At 44.6% G+C, this 20,019-nt stretch overlaps 1 protein-coding gene across 5 annotated transcripts in view; it reads right to left on the minus strand.

Annotated features, from left to right (window-relative positions):
• ULK4 (unc-51 like kinase 4) overlaps positions 1–15,851 on the minus strand; it is a 511,677-nt gene extending 495,826 nt beyond the window's left edge. For 4 of the 5 annotated variants that reach the window (XM_060180360.1, XM_007517784.3, XM_060180361.1 and 1 more), the window contains exons 1-7: positions 15,688–15,851; positions 14,240–14,433; positions 8,546–8,645; positions 6,271–6,410; positions 3,619–3,781; positions 1,650–1,751; positions 700–783 (exon numbers count right to left, since the gene is read on the minus strand). In XM_060180360.1, coding sequence (XP_060036343.1) covers positions 700–783; positions 1,650–1,751; positions 3,619–3,781; positions 6,271–6,410; positions 8,546–8,645; positions 14,240–14,377 — 727 coding nt within the window. In that variant the 5' untranslated portion in view covers positions 14,378–14,433; positions 15,688–15,851. Of the gene's footprint in view, positions 1–699; positions 784–1,649; positions 1,800–3,618; positions 3,782–6,270; positions 6,411–8,545; positions 8,646–14,239; positions 14,434–15,687 lie in introns of those variants that run through there. The other variant, XM_060180362.1, reaches the window with a different exon arrangement.
• Positions 15,852–20,019: the final 4,168 nt, after the last annotated feature.

Below are 20,019 nucleotides of genomic sequence, written 5' to 3' on the forward strand. Positions count from 1 at the left end.
GAGATCTGGTGGTGGGAATTGTGTAAAGTTGTATCCCTCTTATCCTATGGTTTTGTCAATGTTTCCTTTTTATAAATAAAAAATCTAAAAAAAAAAGAAATTAAAAAGGTAAGTTTTTTTAAAATCTTAGACAGATTTCTTTCAACACAAGAACAAAAACAAATGTTTTGAAATGAGGAAGACTATCAGTAGTAGTGCTCTGTTTTTCATTTCAGTACTTTTAAAGGTGACAGAATACTAACATTTCTGGTTTTTTTTTTAATGTCAACTTGGTATTTTTACAGAATATAAATGTGGAAGGTGATAGGTCCAAAAGGACTTTGGATACAGAAGCACCTTTAATCAGTATAAAAGGGAGTTACAGTTAAGGGAGTCGGGCTGTAGCACAGCGGGTTAAGCGCAGGTGGCGCAAAGCACAAGGACTGGTATAAGGATCCCGGTTCGAGCCCCGGCTCCCCACCTGCAGGGGAATCGCTTCACAGGCGGTGAAGCAGGTCTGCAGGTGTCTATCTTTCTCTCCTCCTCTCTGTCTTCCCCTCCTCTCTCCATTTCTCTCTGTCCTATCCAACAATGACAACAATAATAACTACAACAATAAAACAACAAGGGCAACAAAGGGAATAAATAAATAAAATAAATATTAAAATAAATAAAAATTTTTAAAAAATGTAAGTTAAATGCACTTATAAGGACTCCTACCTGTTGGAACTGGTGGCAAAGGATCTTCATAACAAATCTCTTCAACTAAATTGGAGAAGCTGTCTGAGAAGAATGGAGGTTTTCCTACAATCACATAAAAACTTGAAAAATTAAATAACCAACTACTATCACCAGTAATTATAAAGAAAACTGCAAAGAGTTTGGGATTTAGACAATGCCTAGGATTATACAGTTATACAACTTATACAATGAATTATACAATTTATATAATGCCTAGAAATACATATATGTAATGACCACCAACATGTGAATGTCTGGTATATACCAGGTACACTTATTATATCTTCTTACAGTTCTATGATTCAAACATCGCCATGCTGACAAATATGTGTGTTCAATCACAGAGCACTGTCATGACCCAATGACCGTACAGGTCAGTATCTGAATAATTCACAGTCACTGGTAATTTCACCGAAGTTTCTACTGCTAATCACAGCTTCTTCTAACAGTTGTATTTCAACACTGAAGATGATAAGAGCACGTCAAAAAGTCCCTAGAGTGGTCCGGGAGGTAGCACAGTGGATAAGGATTGACCTCTTGAGCTTGAGGTCCCAAGTTCAATCCCCAGCAGCACATTTACCAAAATGATGTCTGATTCTTTCTCTCTCCTCCTCCTATCTTTCACATTAGTAAACAAGTAACATCTAAAAAAAAATTTAAAAAAAGTCCCTAGGAATCTGCATATAGAAAGAGACCTGGCAGTTCCAACTCTATGTATCTGTACAAATATATGTGCACTCAACCGGGCAAGCCACCACCAGGCCTTTAACCCAGACTAAAATATAAATGTTAATATTAATTACATTTATCTACAAACTTAGAAAAAAAATTCCTTTTTTTAACATCTTACTGTTGTTTGCCTACCAACGGTTTAACCTCTGAATATGCATAACACGCCCAGCCGTGATTCTAAATGAAGCAGAAATTACCTGAGAACATTTCATAAAGGAGACAGCCCAAAGACCAGAGGTCGCTGCTGACGGAGAAGTCAGTACCCCTCACGACTTCTGGTGCCGTATATATAAGGGATCCTGAAGATAAAGCACAGAAAACAGCTGTGTTACGCATTCACATTGTTCCTTCACAGACACCGCGGAGAGATGGCGTCACAGTGGGAAAGAGAGAAAGAAAACACACAGACAGATACTACACCATTTGTCTTCCACTCATTCATTATTACTGTCTTCTTAGCAGAACACTGCTCAGTTTGGACTGTTGGTGCCAAAGAATCAAACCCAGGACCCTCGCATCCAAGTCATGGGATTTATCTCTGTGCTACCTCCCCAGCACTCAGTTTTTAAATTATTTATTTATTTATCTTTCTTTAATTTCTTTACTGGGGAATTAATGTTTTACATTCGACAGTAAATACAATAGTTAATACATGCATAACATTTCCCAGTTTTCCATATAACAGTACACCCCCCACTAGGTCCTCTGTCATCCTTCTTGGACCTGTATTCATCCCACCACCACCCATCCCAGAGTGTTTTACTTTGGTGCAATTTGCCAATATTTATTTATCTTTATGGGCATACAGAAGAGAGATCCTCGAGCCTCAGAGCACCGCTCTGGCACATGGAGGAGTGTGGGGCACTGAGCCTGAGGTCTCCTGAAACAAATCTTCTCTGCTCCCCCACTAACCATTGAGCCACCTCCCCCACTGAGGCACTTGACATTTTCAATGCTTTTTTAAATTTTATTTTTTATTTCAAAGCTCTATTTTGCAAGAATATAGAAAGATATTTAAAAAAACTGAAAAACCCATCTGAGTCAAAGCTGTGTCATGTTTAGGAATATTCTCCCTATCTTTTTTTTATTTTTATTTTAATTCATGATTTAAATAAGAAGCCAAAACCTCAAGGGGCTGAGTTCAGGTGGCAAAACTGATTGAGCATACATGTTGCACACACATTTCGCAATGCACAAGGACCTAGGTTCAAGGCCCCAGTTCCTAACTGCAAGGAGAAAGCTTTGCGAGTGAAGCAGTGCTGCAGGTGTCTCTCTGTCTCTCTCCCATCTCTACCACCCACCTACCTCTCAATTTCTGGCTGCCTCTGTCCAGTAAATAAATAAAGATATTAAAAAAAAAAAAAAGAGGGAGTCAGGCGGTAGCACAGTGGGTTAAGCACAGGTGGCGCAAAGCACAAGGACCCTGGCATAAGGATCCCAGTTTGAGCCCCCAGCTCTCCACCTGCAGGGGAGTCGCTTCACAGTGGTGAAGCAGGTCTGCAGGTGTCTATCTTTCTCTCCCCCTCTCTGTCTTCCCCTCCTCTCTCCATTTCTCTCAGTCCTATCCAACAACAACAGCAATAATAACAGCAACAATAAAAAACAAGGGCAACAAAGGGGGAAATAAATAAATAAATAAATATTAAAAAGTAGTTTAAAAAAGAATAGGAAAGCTATCAGGGGAAGGGATGGGATACAGTGCTCTGGTGGTGGTAATTGTGTGGAGTTGTACCACTCTTTTTTTTAAAAATATTTATTTATTCATTTTCCCTTTGTTTTTGCCCTTGTTGTTTTATTGTTGTAGTTATTATTGTTGTTGTTATTGATGTCTTTGTTGTAGGATAGGACAGAGAGAAATGGAGAGAGGAGGGGGAGATAGAGAGGGGGAGAGAAAGATAGACACCTGCAGACCTGCTTCACCGCCTGTGAAGCGACTCCCCTGCAGGTGGGAGCTGGGGGCTTGAACCGGGATGAGTTGTACCACTCTTACCCTATGGTTTTGTCAGTGTTTCCATTGTATAAATAAAAAAAAATTTTAAAAAGATTCTCAAATAAATAAATAAAATACTTTATTTGACGGACAATAAAAGGTCAACCTTACGTTCTGGACATGTAAAACAGGCAGCCTCCAACTGGAGTCATGGTCTGCAAGCAGTTCACACACACCTTTGACTCTGTTTTTCATGGTTTCCTTCAGTGCATGTTCTCCACTGTCACCTGTTCCTTCTTCTGCTGCCACCAAAGCAAAGAAGTCTTCCAATTTTTCACCATCCACTTTTGCCAAGCAAAAGTTACTGAACTTCAATGTGCCAGGCCCTTCCAAGAGTATCTATAAAGACAAAAAAAAAAAAATGAGTTCAGAAACAAAATCAATTATCAACTCTATCATTACCTCTGGGAAATCTTTATTAGCGACTTCTACCTTGACTTGCTTGTTTCATAAGTCAGAAAACTAAATTCATTAAATAAATAGATAGATAGATAGATAGATAGATAGATAGATAGATAGATAGATAGATAGAGGTAACTCAGATGGTAGAGTATAGGTCCTGTATACATGAGGCCATGAGTTCAAATATCTAGCACCACTCACCCTAGAGCAGTACTCTGGCCCTTCTCTCTTTCTTGAGTTCAAAAAGGAGCAAAAGAAAAACAAATACACAGGGGCCATGTGGTGGCGCACCTGGTTGAGTGCACACATTACAATGTGCAAGGACACGGGTTTGAGCCCCTGGTCCCCACCTGCAGGGGAAAAGTTTCCTGAGTGATGAAGCACGGCTGTCAGTAGCTCTCTGTCTGGACACCCCCTTGCCTCTGGATTTCTGGCTGTCTCTATCCAATAAGTAAATAAAGATTAAAAAAAAAGAAACAAAAACAAATACAACATTTTGATAATAACAGAAACGAATACTAAACTGTCCACTCAGACACAATGAACACAGCATATACCCAACAGACAGGAACCACGGGATTTTCTGAAGGATAAGGACTAACTTCTTTTTTTTTTTTTTTGCCTCCAGGGTTATTGCCAGGCTCAGTGCCTGCACCACGAATCCACTGCTCCTGGAGACCATTTTTCCCCTTTTCTTGCCCTTGTTTTTTTGTTTTTTTATCATTGTTGTGGTTATTATTGTTGTTGTTGTCGTCATTGTTGGATAGGACAGAGAGAAATGGAGAGAGGAGGGGAAGACAGAGAGGGGGATAGAAAGATAGACACCTGCAGACATGCTTCACCACCTGTGAAGCGACTGCCCTGCAGGTGGGGAGCCTGGGGCTCGAACCGGGTTCCCTACATCTATCCTTGCACTTTGCACCACGTGTGCTTAACGCGCTGCGCAACCACCCGACTCCTAAAGGACTAACTTCTCTGGAGCAATCAATACCCTTTTACCCTCAAGAAGAAGAATCTGAGAGTATACCAACCCGGGCCCCCCTGTAGGGGGGAAGCTTCTTTTTTTTATATTTAATTATTTACTTATTCCCTTTTGTTGCCCTTGTTGTTTTATTGTTGTAGTTATTGTTGTTGTTATTGATGTCATCACTGTTGGACAGGACAGAGAGAAATGGAGAGAGGAGGGGAAGACAGAGAGGGGAGAGAAAGACGGACACCTGCAGACCTGCTTCACCACCTGTGAAGTGACTCCCCTGCAGGTGGGGAGCCGGGGGCTCGAACTGGGATCCTTCCGCCGGTGCTGCGCTATCCCACTGCGCTACCGCCTGATTCCCGGGGGGAAGCTCCTTAAGCTATGAAGCAGTGATTTACATCATTCTCCTTCTCTCTCTCTCCCTTATCTCCCCACCCCTCTCAATTTCTCTGTCCTATCAAAAGAAAGAAAGAGACACAGACAGACAGACAGACACAGAGAGAGAGAGAGAGAGAGAGAGAGAGAGAATATCCACCAGCCACAGTACCGTTTATTTAAGGGAGGAAGTATACTGTAGTGTTAAAGCAGACTGAAAGAGAACTGGATTTGAACCCTTGGGTTCACCCGGTACTGGTAATCTGATGTCGAGAAATGCAGAGAATTTCCCTAAAATTATGAAATCTCAAGTCTGCTCCTCAAAAAGAAAAGAAAAAAAAAAGAAATACACTTAAATCAGACTGTTGTAAGAATAAATTGAGACCTAACCTGCAGGTGGGGAGCCGGGGGCTCGAACCGGGATCCTTCTGCCGGTCCTTGCGCTTTGCGCCAAGTGTGCTTATTCCGCTGAACTACCACCCAGCTACCACCCAACAACCTAAGAGTTTTATTTTATAGGTCTGTTGAGCTCATGTTTCACAATATATTTCAGCAGCAGTAAAACTACTCAAAGAACACTGAGAGGGAAATTCACATTCTAAAATACACCTTAATGTGTTGCGAAGTAGATAAATAACATATGGCATTATATGTCTCCATTTTCAAAATGCTGGCTTTAGAATCTCTAAATGGGATTCGGACGTTAGTGCAGCAGGTTAAGCACACATGGCGCAAAGCGCACGGACCAGCATAAGGATCTGGGTTTGAGCCTCCGGCTCCCCACCTGCAGGGAAGTCACTTCACAAGGGGTGAAGCAGGTCTGCAGGTGTCTCTCTTTCTCTCCCCCCTGTCTTCCCCTCCTCTCTCCATTTCTCTCTGTCCTATCCAACATCGACAACAACAACAATAATAACTACAATAATAAAACAACAAGGGCAACAAAAGGGAATAAATATTTTTTTAAAAAAAGAATCTCTAAATACAGTATATTACATTGTATCTAAAATAAAAAGATCTTTTAAAAAGCACCATAAGTTAAGATATCCGTAGTTAAGAAATGAGAACTTTAGTAAATTACCTTCCCAGGACAAATGTCACAGAAGAGTATGCCCAGCTGGTGAAGATGGTGCAATCCAGTAATCAGGTCAACCCCAAATTCTCTCACCACATCTTCTGGGAGGTTCGCATCTTGAGCAATAACCATTTCTAAGGAGCCACCTGCAAGTTGACAAAAATCACCCATTTTTTAAAAATTATTTTTTGAAAGATTTTTTTATATTATTTATTTCCTTTTTGTTGCCCTTGTTGTTTTTATTGTTGTTGTAGTTATTGTTGTTGTTACTGGTGTCGTTGTCATTGGATAGGACAGAGAGAAATGGGGAAAGGAGGGGAAGACAGAGAGGGGGAGAGAAAGACACTTGCAGGCCTGCTTCACTGCCTGTGAAGCGACTCCCCTGCAGGTGGGGAGCCCGGAGCTCGAACCTGGATCTTTACACTGGTCCTTGCGTTTTGCACAATGTGCACTTAACCCACTGCATTACCGCCTGACTCCCAAAAATCACCCGTTTTTAACCCATCCACATTTTACAGTTGCCTCGAGAGGTCCCATGCTGAGCACCAAATTATCAGTACTGATTAGTAATGAGCACGAAAAATCAAAATCGGGAAAAATCTGGACTCACACACGTGGGAGAAGATAATGGGCTGAGCACCTTCAGAGCACCCTCAGAGCACCCCGTCTCTGGAGGCAGAGCCAGCTCCAGGGAAAAGACAGGTAACTAAGCCAGTGAGTGGAAGGATCACTCCGGAGCTCTCATTTCTCACTCCAGATTCTACAGGAAATGAACAGCGGCAAAAATGAGCAGAAAAGGGAGTCAGGCGTTGGCGCAAAGCGCAAGGACCGGCATAAGGATGCCGGTTCGAACCCCGGCTCCCCACCTGCAGGGGAGTCGCTTCACAGGCGGTGAAGCAGGTCTGCAGGTGTCTGTCTTTCTCTCCCCCTCTCTGTCTTCCCCTCCTCTCTCCATTTCTCTCTGTCCTATCCAAGAACAATGACAGCAAAAATAACTACAAAAATAAGACAACAAAGGTAACAGAAGGGAATAAATATTTTTTTAAATGAGCAGTAAACACTAGTCCAAACTGCTGAAACTGCATTATGTACAATTACACTTACTGCTGTACAAAAATTCAGATCCCATTCTGCAGAGGACCATGTGGCAAACAGGACAATGCCTTTCCTTCACAGTAAAGAAAAAACAAAACAGAAGGTGGGAAGGTAGCGCAGCGGGTTAAGCGCACGTGGTGCAAAGCACATGGACCAGCAGGAGGGTCCTGGTTTGAGCCCCTGGCTCCCCACCTGCAGGGGGGGTCGCTTCACAGGCAGTGAAGCAGGTCTGCAGGTGTCTATCTTTCTCTCCCCGTCTCCCCCTCCTCTCTCCATTTCTCTCTGTCCTATCTAACAACGATGACATCAATAACAATAATAACTACAAGGGCAACAAAATGGAATAAATAAATAATTTTAAAAAATTATCTTTTTTTTTTTTTGCCTCCAGGGTTAATGCTGGGGCTCGGTGCCTGCTGTACGAAGGCCACTGCTCCTGAAGGCCATTTTTTCCCTTTTGTTGCCCTTGTTTATTGGTGTTGTTGTTATTATTATTGTTGCCATTGTTGGATAGACAGAGAGAAATGGAGAGAGGAGGGGAAGACAGAGAGGGGGAGAGAAAGACAGACACCTGTAGACCTGCTTCACCACCTGTGAAGCGACTCCCCTGCAGGTGGGGAGCTAGAGGTTCAAACTGGGATCCTTATGCTTTGTGCCACGTGCACTTAACTCACTGCGCTACCACCTGGCCCCCCAAAAAATTATCTTTTGTTCGATAGGACAGAAACTGAGTTGGGGGGTGACAGAGAGAGATAAAGACAGAAGAGATACCTGCAGCACTGTTTCTCCACTGGTGAAGCTTCTCCCCTACAGGCAGGGTCCAGGGGGGCTTGAAGCAGCTCCCTGAGCAAGGGAGCACGTGCACTCAACCTGCTGCAGCAGCACCCACTCTGCCCAGCGGGTTGACGTGTGTCTTCCCCTTACCAGGCAACTCTGCTCTGTACTTTTCCTTACCAGACACCAGACAACATATCTTCAGAATGAACCGGGGTTTAGCTCCCAGGAGTAAACGCAGGGACCCAGACGCATGATGCAGGTAGTCCACCACTGAGCTACGACCCAGGCCCTACGTGTTCAGGTTAGCAGTTTACACTATCAACCCTACCCATATCTGCCATGGAAGGACAAAATGGAAATAGCAAAGCCTGAGGTGGCTGGCTTCACTGTCTTTCATACACGCTCGTACCTGTGCAGAGCTCCACTACCAACCAGAGATGATTGCTGGTTTCATACCATTCGTGGAAAGCCACAATATTCTTGTGTTTAATCTCATGGGTGAGACGCACCTGTAAAGACACATAGTGAAGGAAGTCCTTAAAAACCTTGCACATGCTAAGAATTAGGGAGTCGGGTTAGCGCAGCGGGTTAATCACAGGTGGCATAAAGCGCAAGGACCTGCGTAAGGATCCCAGTTCAAGCCCTCGGCTCCCCACCTGCAGGGGAGTCGCTTTACAGGTGGTGAAGCATGTCTGCAGTTGTCTTTCTCTCCCCGTCTTCCACTCCTCTCTCCATTTCTCTCTGTCTTATCCAACAATGACATCAGTAACAACAACAATAAAAAACAAAAACAAGGCAACAAACGGGAATAAAGTAAAATAAAGAAAATTTAAAAATTAAAAAAAAAAAATATATATATATATATAAAAGAATGCTAAGAATTCAGTGAAGTCCCAACAAGGACAAAAATTAAAACAATGTTAAATTTCAGAATGTGGAAATTTTGGTATTAATAGTGTCAAGTGAAAAAGACAAGGAAAAAAACATATAATAAATTCTACAATTAGGATTTCTGTTTTGGTTTTCCGTTTTTGCCACCACGGTTATTACTGAGGGGGCTTAAGGCCAGTACTACCACTCCACCATCTATGGCAGGGGTTTTTATCTTTGATGGCTACAAAAAGAAATGGAGAAGGGAGAAAAAGTGGGAGAGTGACAGACACCGGCAGCACTGCTCCGGCACTTTAGTGTACCCCTCCAGGTGGGCAGCCGGGGCTTGAGCCTGGGTCCTCCAGCCTGGTGGTAACATGTATACTGTACCATATGAGCCAGGCCAGGCCCTGAGGAGGGAGTATTTTTCGCAATGAGAGAAAAGGCTTTAGAGAGTGACTGGAGAGTGACTGTCTTCAGACCAGCAAGTCATCACAACCCACAACTGCTGAAAACTCCCAAAGTGCCATGGACTGTGCTTTCCAGTCCTCTCTCTTGCTTTTAATTAAAAGTGCCGGACTAGCGAAAAGAGACTGGCGCAGATCAGGGTGTACTAGGAGAGGGGGCGGAGCAAAAACACATCATGAACCAGTGGGGATTAAACCAATGCCCTGCGGGCAGGGCGGCGCTTAGTTAACAGTGGTTATGTAAATAGATACAGTGTTAAGCAGGGGGGGATTAAACCAATGAAACAGAAGGGGTTTTTAGAAGCAAAATTAGAAGCAGACCAGCATAAAAGTATTTATTTCTTTATTTTCCCTTTTGTTGCCCTTGTTGTTTAACAGGTGCACCACTACCTGGCCCCCAGTTGTTTTTTTTTTGAATATTTTATGTTTAGTATTTATTCCCTTTTGTTGCCCTTGCTGTTTTATTGTTGTAGTTATGATTGATGCCATCGCTGTTGGAGAGGACAGAGAGAAATGGAGAGCGGAGGGGAAGACAGAGGGGGAGAGAAAGAGAGACACCTGCAGACCTGCTTCACCACCTGTGAAGCGACGCCCCTGCAGGTGGGGAGCCGGGGGCTCAAACCTGCTGGTCCTTGTGCTTTACGCCACATGCACTTAACCCACTGCACTACAACCCGACTCCCTCTTTTTTGTTGTTGTTGTTGTTGCCTCCAGGATTATTGCTGGGGCTTGGTGCTTACACTATGAATCTACTGCTCCTGGAGGCCATTTTTTCCCATTTTTGTTGCCTTTGTTACCCTTGTTGTTATTATTGCTATTGGGCAGGACAAAGGAAGACAGTAAGGGGGAAAGATAGACACCTGCAGACCTGCTTCACTTCTTGTGAAGTGCCACCCCCTGCGGGGGGGGGAGCCGGGGGCACTTCTCGCCAGGTCCTTGCACTTCCCACCATGTGCGCTTAACCCACTGCGCTAATGCCTGCCCCAGCTTCTCTTTTTTTCTTAAAAATTTACTGAGAGTAAGTGAAAGAGATTATCACACTGGCAAGTGCACTGGTAAGAGTCTGGACTTGAGGCTTCATGCACTGAAGACGTCACAGGGCCAGGCAGTGGCACCCTGGTAGTGCAGCCACGACCACGCACAAGGGCTCAGCTTCAAGCCTTCAAGCCGGTCGCTGGTCCCCACCTGAAGGTCCCCACCACAAGTGGTGAAGCAGTGCTACAGGTCGCTCGCACTCTCTCTCTCTCTCTCTCTCTCCCTCTCAATTTCTCTATATCAAAAAACAACAACAAAAAAAAAAACCTGCAGATGTAGTGGATATGTTGTGCAGGCTGCAGGCTTCAGCACTAGCCCTGGCAGCATTTTTTAATAATTGATTAAAAAAAGAAAAAACTCATGGACTCACATACCTCAGGCATTGTCATATGCCAAAGTTGAGTGATATTCTCTTAAGATAAAATAAAATGGTCTCTCTCATAAAACTAAACTTTTTTTTTTTCCTAAACACATGCAAAGGGCCAAGAAACAGAGCACAGCAGATGTTTAGCTTAAGGATCCCGGTTCAAGCCCCCGGCTCCCCATCTGCAGGGGAGTCACTTTACAAGCAGTGAGGCAGGTCTGCAGGTATCTATCTTTCTCTCCCCCTTTGTCTTCCCCTCCTCTCTCCATTTCTCTCTGTCCAGTCTAACAATGATGGCATCAATGGCAACAACAATAACTACAACAATGAAAAGACAGCAAGGGCAACAAAAGGGAAAACAAATAAAATTTTTTTAAAAAGAGAGGAGAGGAGAGGAGGAAGAGAAGACCATTGGCTAGAATGACCAAGAGGAGAGAAGACTATGGTTAAAAGTAAATAAATAAATAAAGTATTAGAGGGAGAGCATAAAGGCTATGCAAAAGTCTTTCAAGCCTACCCTGAAGTCCCAGATTCGATCCATGCTGCCACCATATGCCAGAACTGAGCCATGCCCTGGGTCTCTCTATCTTTCTTGCTGCATATCTCTCTCATTAAACAGAGACATTTATATGACTGGGTCTGGTGTATTGCCCTAAAGTAAAGGACTCTTAGAGGGAGGGGGCGGGTCTTTCAGGTCCTAGTGCCAGATGGTGGAGGTGGACCTAGGCTGGGGGTGACAGTGTTTTGCAGAAAACTGAGAAAGTTTACACATGGACCAAAAGCTGTATTTACTGTAACCATTAATCTCCCTAATAACAAAAAAGGAAAAATACTTTTAAAAAGTTGTGATATGGAGTCGGGCGGTAACGCAACGGGTTACGCGCACATAGTGCAAAACGCAAGGACCGGCATAAGGATCTGGGTTCGAGCCCCCGGCTCCCCACCTGCAGGGGAGTCGCTTCACAAGCAGTGAAGCAGGTCTGCAGGTATCTATCTTTCTCTCCCCTTCTCTGTCTTCCCCTCCTCTCTCCATTTCTCTCTGTCCTATCCAACAATGACATCAATAATAACAATAATAACTACAACATTAAAACAAGGGCAACAAAAGGGAATAAATAAATAAATTTTTTTTAATTTTTTAAAGTTGTGAGATATATATATATATATATATATATATATATATATATATTACTCAGCTATTAAAAATGATGAAGTCACCATCTCCACCTCATCTTGGATGGAGTATGAAGGAATCATGTTGAGTGAGATACACCAGAAAGAGAAGGATGAACATGGGATGATCTCATTCATAGGCAGAAGGTACAAAACAAGAGCCAAAAGGGAAACCACAAAGGAGAGCCTACCCTGGTCTGCTGTGTTGCACCAAAGCAAAGGACTCTGGCGGAGGAGGACAGGAGATGGCTCGAGGGAGGGAGACTCTGCATACTGCAGGATGCTGGGAACGGACCTACGTCACAGGGGGCAGTGTTTTGCAGACACCTGTCCTGCTCAGATACGAAATTATACCCATGAGGCAGAGAGATGAACAAGCCAATCCCAAGATTTTCAGAGCAATGAAATTCTTTTTTTAATGTATATTTTTATTTACTTATTATTGGATAGAGACAGAGAGAAATTGAGAAGAGAGGAGGCAGGGAAGGAGAGAGACAGAGAGACACCTGCAGCCCGCTTCACCACTCATGAAGCTTTCCCCCTGCAGGTGGGGACCAGGGGCTTGAACCCGGGTCCCTGAGCACTGGAATGTGAGTGTTTAACCAGGTGTGCCACTGCCTGGCCCCAGAACAATGCAAGTCTGTGTGAGGACAGGTGCGCATTAGGCTGGACCCAGATACTGTTCAAGCCCCACGAGAAAACCTCATCGTAAACTATGAGCTCTGGGCCATGTTGGGAGGGAAGCTGGTTGGGGGGGGGGGTTGTGCTCGTGTGAATGCAGAGAGTGTAAAAAAAAAGATCTCCCTACGCAATCCTCTTGACTTTGCTGTGATTCTAAAAACTATAGTGAATGGCAAAAAAAAAATTTTTTCTCGCATCATGGAGACGGTGATGACTGCACAGCTACGTAAGTGTTGTTTATGTCACTGAAAATTTCATTTAAAAATTATTAACATCGGGGGTCAGGTGGCAGCGCAGTAGGTTAAGCTCACATGGCACGAAGGGAAAGGACTGGCGTAAGGATCCCGGTTCGAGTCCCTGGCTCCCCACCTGCAGGGGAGTCGCTTCACAGGTGGTGAAGCAGGTCTGCAGGTGTCTGTCTTTCTCTCCCCCTCTCTACCCTGTCTTCCCCTCCTCTCTCCATTTCTCTCTGTCCTATCCAACAGCAATAACAAGAGAAATAAAAATGGGAAAAATGGCCTCCAGGAGCAGTGGATTTGTCGTGCAGGCACTGAGCCCCAACAAAATAACCCTGGAAAAAAAAGTTGAGGGAAAACAAACAAAAAAAAATTCTACATTTGGTCTAAGAAACCTGAGCTTCATGTGACATGACTATTTTATTTTAAGATTTATTAATGAGGGAGAAAAAGGGAGAAACACAGACAAAAAGTCAGAATATCACTCTGGAGTATTAAGTGCCAGGAAGGAATTCAGAGACCTCGTGCTTGCAAATCCACTGCTCTAGCTGGTATACAACCTCCCAGGCCACAGGGCACTGCTATTTTAAACCATGCTACTCTCACCCATTGTCCTTAATACTACACTAAACTTAAAAGTGCATGAGGTTACTATAGGCTTCAATTCCTGCACTTACTTCCCTCCCAAAGAGAGAAAACCGTAAGATACTACCGACTTTGGGGTTGTTACAATTAATAGTGCTAACGAGTGGTCACTATTCATAACTGGTGGCATTAAGCAGGTTCTGGATGAAAAATGTGGCATTTACCAGGTTACAGACGCTAGCATGATACCAACCAGACTTCCCTGGGCAGACAACCCCACCACTGTGTCCTGGAGCCCCGCTTCCCCAGAGCCCTTCCCCACTAAGGAAAGAGAGACAGGCTGGGAGTATGGATCAACCTGTCAACACCCATGTTCAGTGGGGAAGCAATTACAGAAGCCACCTTCTGCATCCCACAATGACCTTGGGTCCATACTCCCAGAGGGATAAAGAATAGGAAAGCTGTCAGGGGAGGGGAGGGGATACGGAGATCTGGTGGTGGGAATTGTGTGGAGTTGTACCCCTCTTATCTTATGGTTTTGTTAATGTCTCTTTTTTTTAATAAATTTTAAAAAATTTAAAAAAAAATGTGGCATTTGCCCCGGGCTGTTCTGTGACTTGTTTGCTTGCTGCTTTGTGGGTCTGATCACAGCTCTCTCTTTTCCCAAAGGGAAGAAAACATACTTGACTTACCCAATTGGTTATTTCAGGCCTTTTGCACTTGTCAGTACAAAGAATAGCTACAAAATTGATGGTTCCCTTCCTCCGCCCTTTATAGACAATGGTCTTGTCTCCTCGGCCAATCTCTTCATACAGAATGAAATTCTCCATCGCAGTGTCAGCTTTTCACACTCAGTCAAATGGCAGCCCAAAAGCATCTCGAGCTCCTGAAAAAGTAAAGAAGACACAGAAGTTCATGACCATCCTAGGAGATGCAGTGTAATTTCTTTTCTTCCTTGCAATATTATCACGGGGGCTCGGGGCCCCTGCTCTACAAAGCCACAGGTCCTGGCGGCCATCTTTTTCCCATTATTGTTGTTGTTGCTAATGTCGTTGTTGGATAGTTGGATAGGACAGAGAGAAATGGAGAGAGGAGGGGAAGATATAGAGGGAGAGAAAGACAGACACCTGCAGACCTGCTTCACCGCCCTTGAAGCGACTCCCCTGCAGGTGGGGAGCCGGGGGCTCGAACCAGGATTCTTGCGCTTTGCACTATGTGCGTTTACCCCGGTGCCCTACTGCCTGGGCCCCCCGCAATATGATTTTTTTTAAGTCTGCTTTTAACTTTTTATTTATTCACTCACAAATTGGAGAGACAGAAAGAAAGTGAGGTGGAAAGGGGAGACTGAGGGAGAAAGACAGACAGCCGCAGCAGTGCTTCACCACTTGTGAAGTTCCCCCCACAGGCCATGACCTGGTCCTTGCACGTGGTAACGTGTGTTCAACTAAGCCTGCCACTACCTGACCCCCTGTAATGTGTTCATATCTATGTGGTATGTAACCCCAAAACAGTAGTAATAACAGCCATAACGTTCCATTGACAATGTATTTATTTATTTATTTACTTACTTATTCCTCCAGGGTTATTGCTGGGGCTTGGTGCCTGCACTACAAATCTACTGCTCCTGGAGGCTATTTTCCCCTTTTATTGCCCATGTTGTTTTATTATCATTGTTGTGGTTATTATTGTTGTTATTGATGTCATCCTTGTTGGATAGGACAGAGAGAGATGGAGAGAGGAGGGGAAGACAGAGAGAGGGAGAGAAAGACAGACACCTGCAGACCTGCTTCACCGCCTGTGGAGCGACTCCCCTGCAGGTGGGGAGCCGGGGGCTCAAAGCGGGATCCTTCTGCCGGTCCTTGCGCTCCTCTCTGTCCCACCCTATAAATAACATTTTTGTTTTGTGTCCAAACTGATATTTTTATTTTTTGTTTATTCATAAAACATAAAAATACCGACAAGCCCATGGGATGCCGGGCAGGATCCCACGCGCTTCCCAGCCCCGGGGGCCCCACTCCGGGCTGCTCCTGTGCAGAGGGTCCCGGCCCGGGCGACGGCGTCCAGACACCCGGAGCTCCAGGCAGCACCGCGCCGCCTGGGGACGCGAACCCGGACCCGCCCCGCCGCCGCCGCCACGCACCTGGTCCTGCGAAAGCGTGACCGCCCGACACCCGCTCAGCAGCCGCCCGGGGCGCCTCTGGGCCGGCCCACTGCTCTCAGCCGGGGGCGCGGAGAGCGGGCGAAGCGGAGGCGCGGGAGCCAGGCGGGAGCGCTCAGGCCGGGCGCCCCTGCGCGCTTGGGTTCCTCCGCGCCGTCTCCAGGGCAGCGCGCAGGACGCTGGAAGGAGGGCCGAGCGGGATCGCTTCCTATTGGCTATCTTCCTATTGGCTCGCTTCCTATTGGCTAGCTTCCTATTGGCTCGCTTCCTATTGGTTGAGACCCGGGCGGGAGGACGGGCCGGGGAGAGGCGGGGCTGATGGCGCCTGCGCGCCAGTAGCAGCCCGGTCAGTCTGCTCATGCGCGCGGATTAGCTCTTTCCGTGGCTGGGGCGGCGGGGCAGACCCGGAAGCCAAGCTTTAATTGGGTCCGCCCTTTCTTCACCCCCCCACAGTCTGTCCTCAGCCTCCTCGTGTTTTCCTGCGCCCTCAGGTGCTCTGGTGGCGCCATGAGTTAGAAATCACAATCTCTGCTCCCACACCTATGGACATCTAATCTTTGACAAAGGGGCCCAGACTATTCAATGGGGAAAGCAGAGTCTCTTCAACAAATGGTGTTGGAAACAATGGGTTGAAACATGCAGATGAAACTGAACCACTGTATTTCACCAAATACAAAAGTAAATTCCAAGTGGATCAAGGACTTGGATGTTAGACCAGAAACTATCAAATACTTAGAGGAAAATATTGGCAAAACTCCTTTCCGCATACATTTTAAAGACATTTTCAATGAAACGAATCCAATTCCAAAGAAGATTACGGCAAGGATAAACCTATGGGACTACATCAAATTAAAAAGCTTCTTCACAGCAAAAGAAACCACTAACCAAACCAAGAGACCCCTCACAGAATGGGAGATCTTTATATGCCATACATCAGACAAGAGTTTAATAACCAACATATATAAAGAGCTTGCCAAACTCAACAATAAGACAAATAACCCCATCCAAAAATGGGGGGAGGAAATGGACAGAATATTCACCACAGAAGAGATGCAAAAGGCAGAGAAACACATGAAAAAATGCTCCAAGTCTCTGATTGTCAGAGAAATGCAAATAAAGACAACAATGAGATACCACTTCACTCCTGTGAGAATGTCATACATCAGAAAAGGGAACAGCAGCAAATGCTGGAGAGGGTGTGGGGTCAAAGGAACCCTCCTACACTGCTGGTGGGAATGTAAGTTGGTCCAAGCTCTGTGGAGAACAGTCTGAAGAACTCTCAGAAGGCTAGAAATGGACCTGCCCTATGATCTTGCAATTCCTCTCCTGGGGATAGATCCTAAGGAACCCAACACACCCATCCAAAAAGATCTGTGTACACATATGTTCTTGGCAGCACAATTTGTAATAGCCAAAACCTGGAAGCAACCCAGGTGTCCAACAACAGATGAGTGGCTGAGCAAGTTGTGGTCTAGATACACAATGGAATACTACTCAGCTGTAAAAAATGGTGACTTCACTGTTTTCAGCCGATCTTGGATGGACCTTGAAAAATTCATGTTGAGTGAAATAAGTCAGAAACAGAAGGATGAATATGGGATGATCTCACTCTCAGGCAGAAGTTGAAAAACAAGATCAGAAAAGAAAACAGAAGTAGAACCTGAAATGGAATTGGCGTAACGCACCAAAGTAAAAGACTCTGGGGTGGGGAGAATACAGGTCCAAGAAGGATGACAGAGGACCTAGTGGGGGTTGTATTATATGGGAAACTGGGGAATGTTATGCATGTACAAACTATTGTGTTTACTGTTGAATGTAAAACATTAATTCCCCAATAAAGAAATTTAAAAAAAAGAAATCACAATTTCCGAAGGCTGTTCCCATCCTTAGGAAACAGAAGACTAGGGGGCCGGGCAGTAGTGCAGTGGGTTAAGGTACACGTGGTGCGAAGTGCAGGGACCTGCTTAAGGATCTGGGTTCGAGCCCCCGGCTCCCCACCTGCAGGGGAGTCACTTCACAGGTGGTGAAGCAGGTCTGCAGGTGTCTGTCTTTCTCTCCCCCTCTCTGTCTTCCCCTCCTTTCTCCATTTCTCTCTGTCCTATCCAACAACAGCAATAATAACAAGGGCAAAAGAAAATATGGGAAAAGTGGGCTCCAGGAGCAGTGGATTCATAGTGCAGGCACCAAGCCCCAGCGATAACTCTGGAGGCAAAAATAAAATAAAACAGAACTCCCAACTTCTGCTCCCAATAAAGTTCTTTGGTCCATGCTCCGAGAGGGATAAAGAATAGGGAAGCTTCCAATGGAGGGAGTGGGATATGGCAAGCTGGTGGTGGGAATTATACAGAATTGAACCCCTCCTGTCCCACTATCTTGTTGATCATTATTAAATCACTAATAAAGAAAAAAAGAGAAAGAGTATACTGTACCCATGTGTTAGCGACTGGAGTATAAACCATTAACCACCCACCCCCCCCAAGAAAGTAATTTGACACTGAAAGAGTCGACTACACTGAGGAAATAAGCTCAACTGCTGGAGAGCAGGACTTGAGGGTCCTCGCTGGAGGTCCTGTGCTAAATGATCTCTCGGTATCTATCTTTCTATCAGTAAGCAAATATTTTTAGAGAAGATTGAATTATCTTATACGTGAGTAAACAGACCACATCTTCTGATTTCACCATGATTGTGAATTTCCAAGTTATATGGCATGCTCATGTTAGCTGTTTGTTCCACCACATAAGGTAGCCTCAGACTTTAGCGTCAAAAGCATCTGGAGCTTTCCTTAAAACATTAGGTCCATAGGAGAGCCAGAAGTAGCACTCCTGGCAAGCGCACATATCACCAAGTGCAAGAACCTGCATTGGAACCCCAGGCTCCCCACCTGCAGAGGGGGATACTTCATAGGCGGTGAAGCAGGTCTGCAGGTGTCTATCTCCTCCTCCCCTCTCAGTTTTTCTCTGTTCTCTCAAGTATAATAGAAAGTAAAAGAAAATCGGGAAAATGGCCACCAGTTATAGTGCTAACACAAGCCCCAGCAATAACCCTGGTGGCAGAGAGAAAAAGAGAACAGCTACTGAAAAAAAATGGGGTGGTGGTGTCCCACCCAGAGAACTACTAATTAGGTATAGCTTCTTCTTTGTTGTTATTTTTTTAATATTTATTTCCTTTTGTTGCCCTTGTTTTATTTTTATAGTTGTTAATGATGCCATTGTTGTTGGATAGGATAGAGAGAAATCGAGAGGGGAGGGGGAGAGAAAGATAGACACCTGCAGACCTGCTTCACCTTTTGTGAAGCGACTCTCCTGCAGTTGGGGAGCTGGGGGTTCAAACTGGGATCCTTACGCCGGTCCTTATGCTTTGTGCCACCTGTGCTTAACCTGTTGAGCTACCCCCAACTCCCTATGTATAGCTTCTTAATGAGGACCAAAATTTGTTGTGTGTGTGTGTGTGTGTGTGTGTGTGTGTGTGTGAGAGAGAGAGAGAGAGAGAGAGAGATCACAAGAGCTTCACCCTCTGGGTTAACTTTTCTCAGATGGAAAAAGAGAGACACCAAGCACCTAAGATTCTCCAACCAAGATTTTACATCTTTGTCATGTTGGGGGGATGATGCAGTTGTGACTAATAGAAGACCATGCTTAACAAATTATATGGAGGAACCGTGCGTCTCTCTGATCTCAGATCAAATCTCCCATTCTTTGTCCTTTTACCCTTCTCGTCTTCTCAGGAATCTTAGACTGTGCGTTCTTATCATGTTTGTGTATTAGCTGCTTTGCTATGACAAAAATATAATTTTATAAAGCTCCATTTATATGTTTAACTCAGAGAGAGAGAGAAATAAGAAATCACTGTGACACATGCAATGTCTATGATTGACCTCAGGAACTTGAGAGCTCATGTATGCAAGGGTGTGCTGCCCACTGTGCTACCTCTGGGATGCTGGGGGGAAAGAGTCTTACAGGTCACTCCCTAATTATTGAAGGCTCAAATACCAAAATCCCCATGAATTTCTTTAAAGGAAGAGAACATGCAGAAGAAAGAAACTGAACCACTTTATCTCACCACGCACAAAAGTAAACTCCAAATGGATCAAGAACTTAGATATTAAAGTAGAAACCATCAACTATTCAGAGGAAAATATTGACAGAACTCATTCTGATCGAAGTTTTATTTTCCCTTTTGTTGCTCTTGTTTTTTATTGTTGCTGTAGTTATTATTGTTGTTATTGATGTCGTTGTTGTTGGATAGGACAGAGAGAAATGGAGAGAAGAGGGGAAGACAGAGAGGGGGAGAGAAAGATAGACACCTGCAGACCT

Source organism: Erinaceus europaeus, chromosome 21 (assembly GCF_950295315.1).
Source record: "Erinaceus europaeus chromosome 21, mEriEur2.1, whole genome shotgun sequence".
Taxonomy (NCBI): domain Eukaryota; kingdom Metazoa; phylum Chordata; class Mammalia; order Eulipotyphla; family Erinaceidae; genus Erinaceus; species Erinaceus europaeus.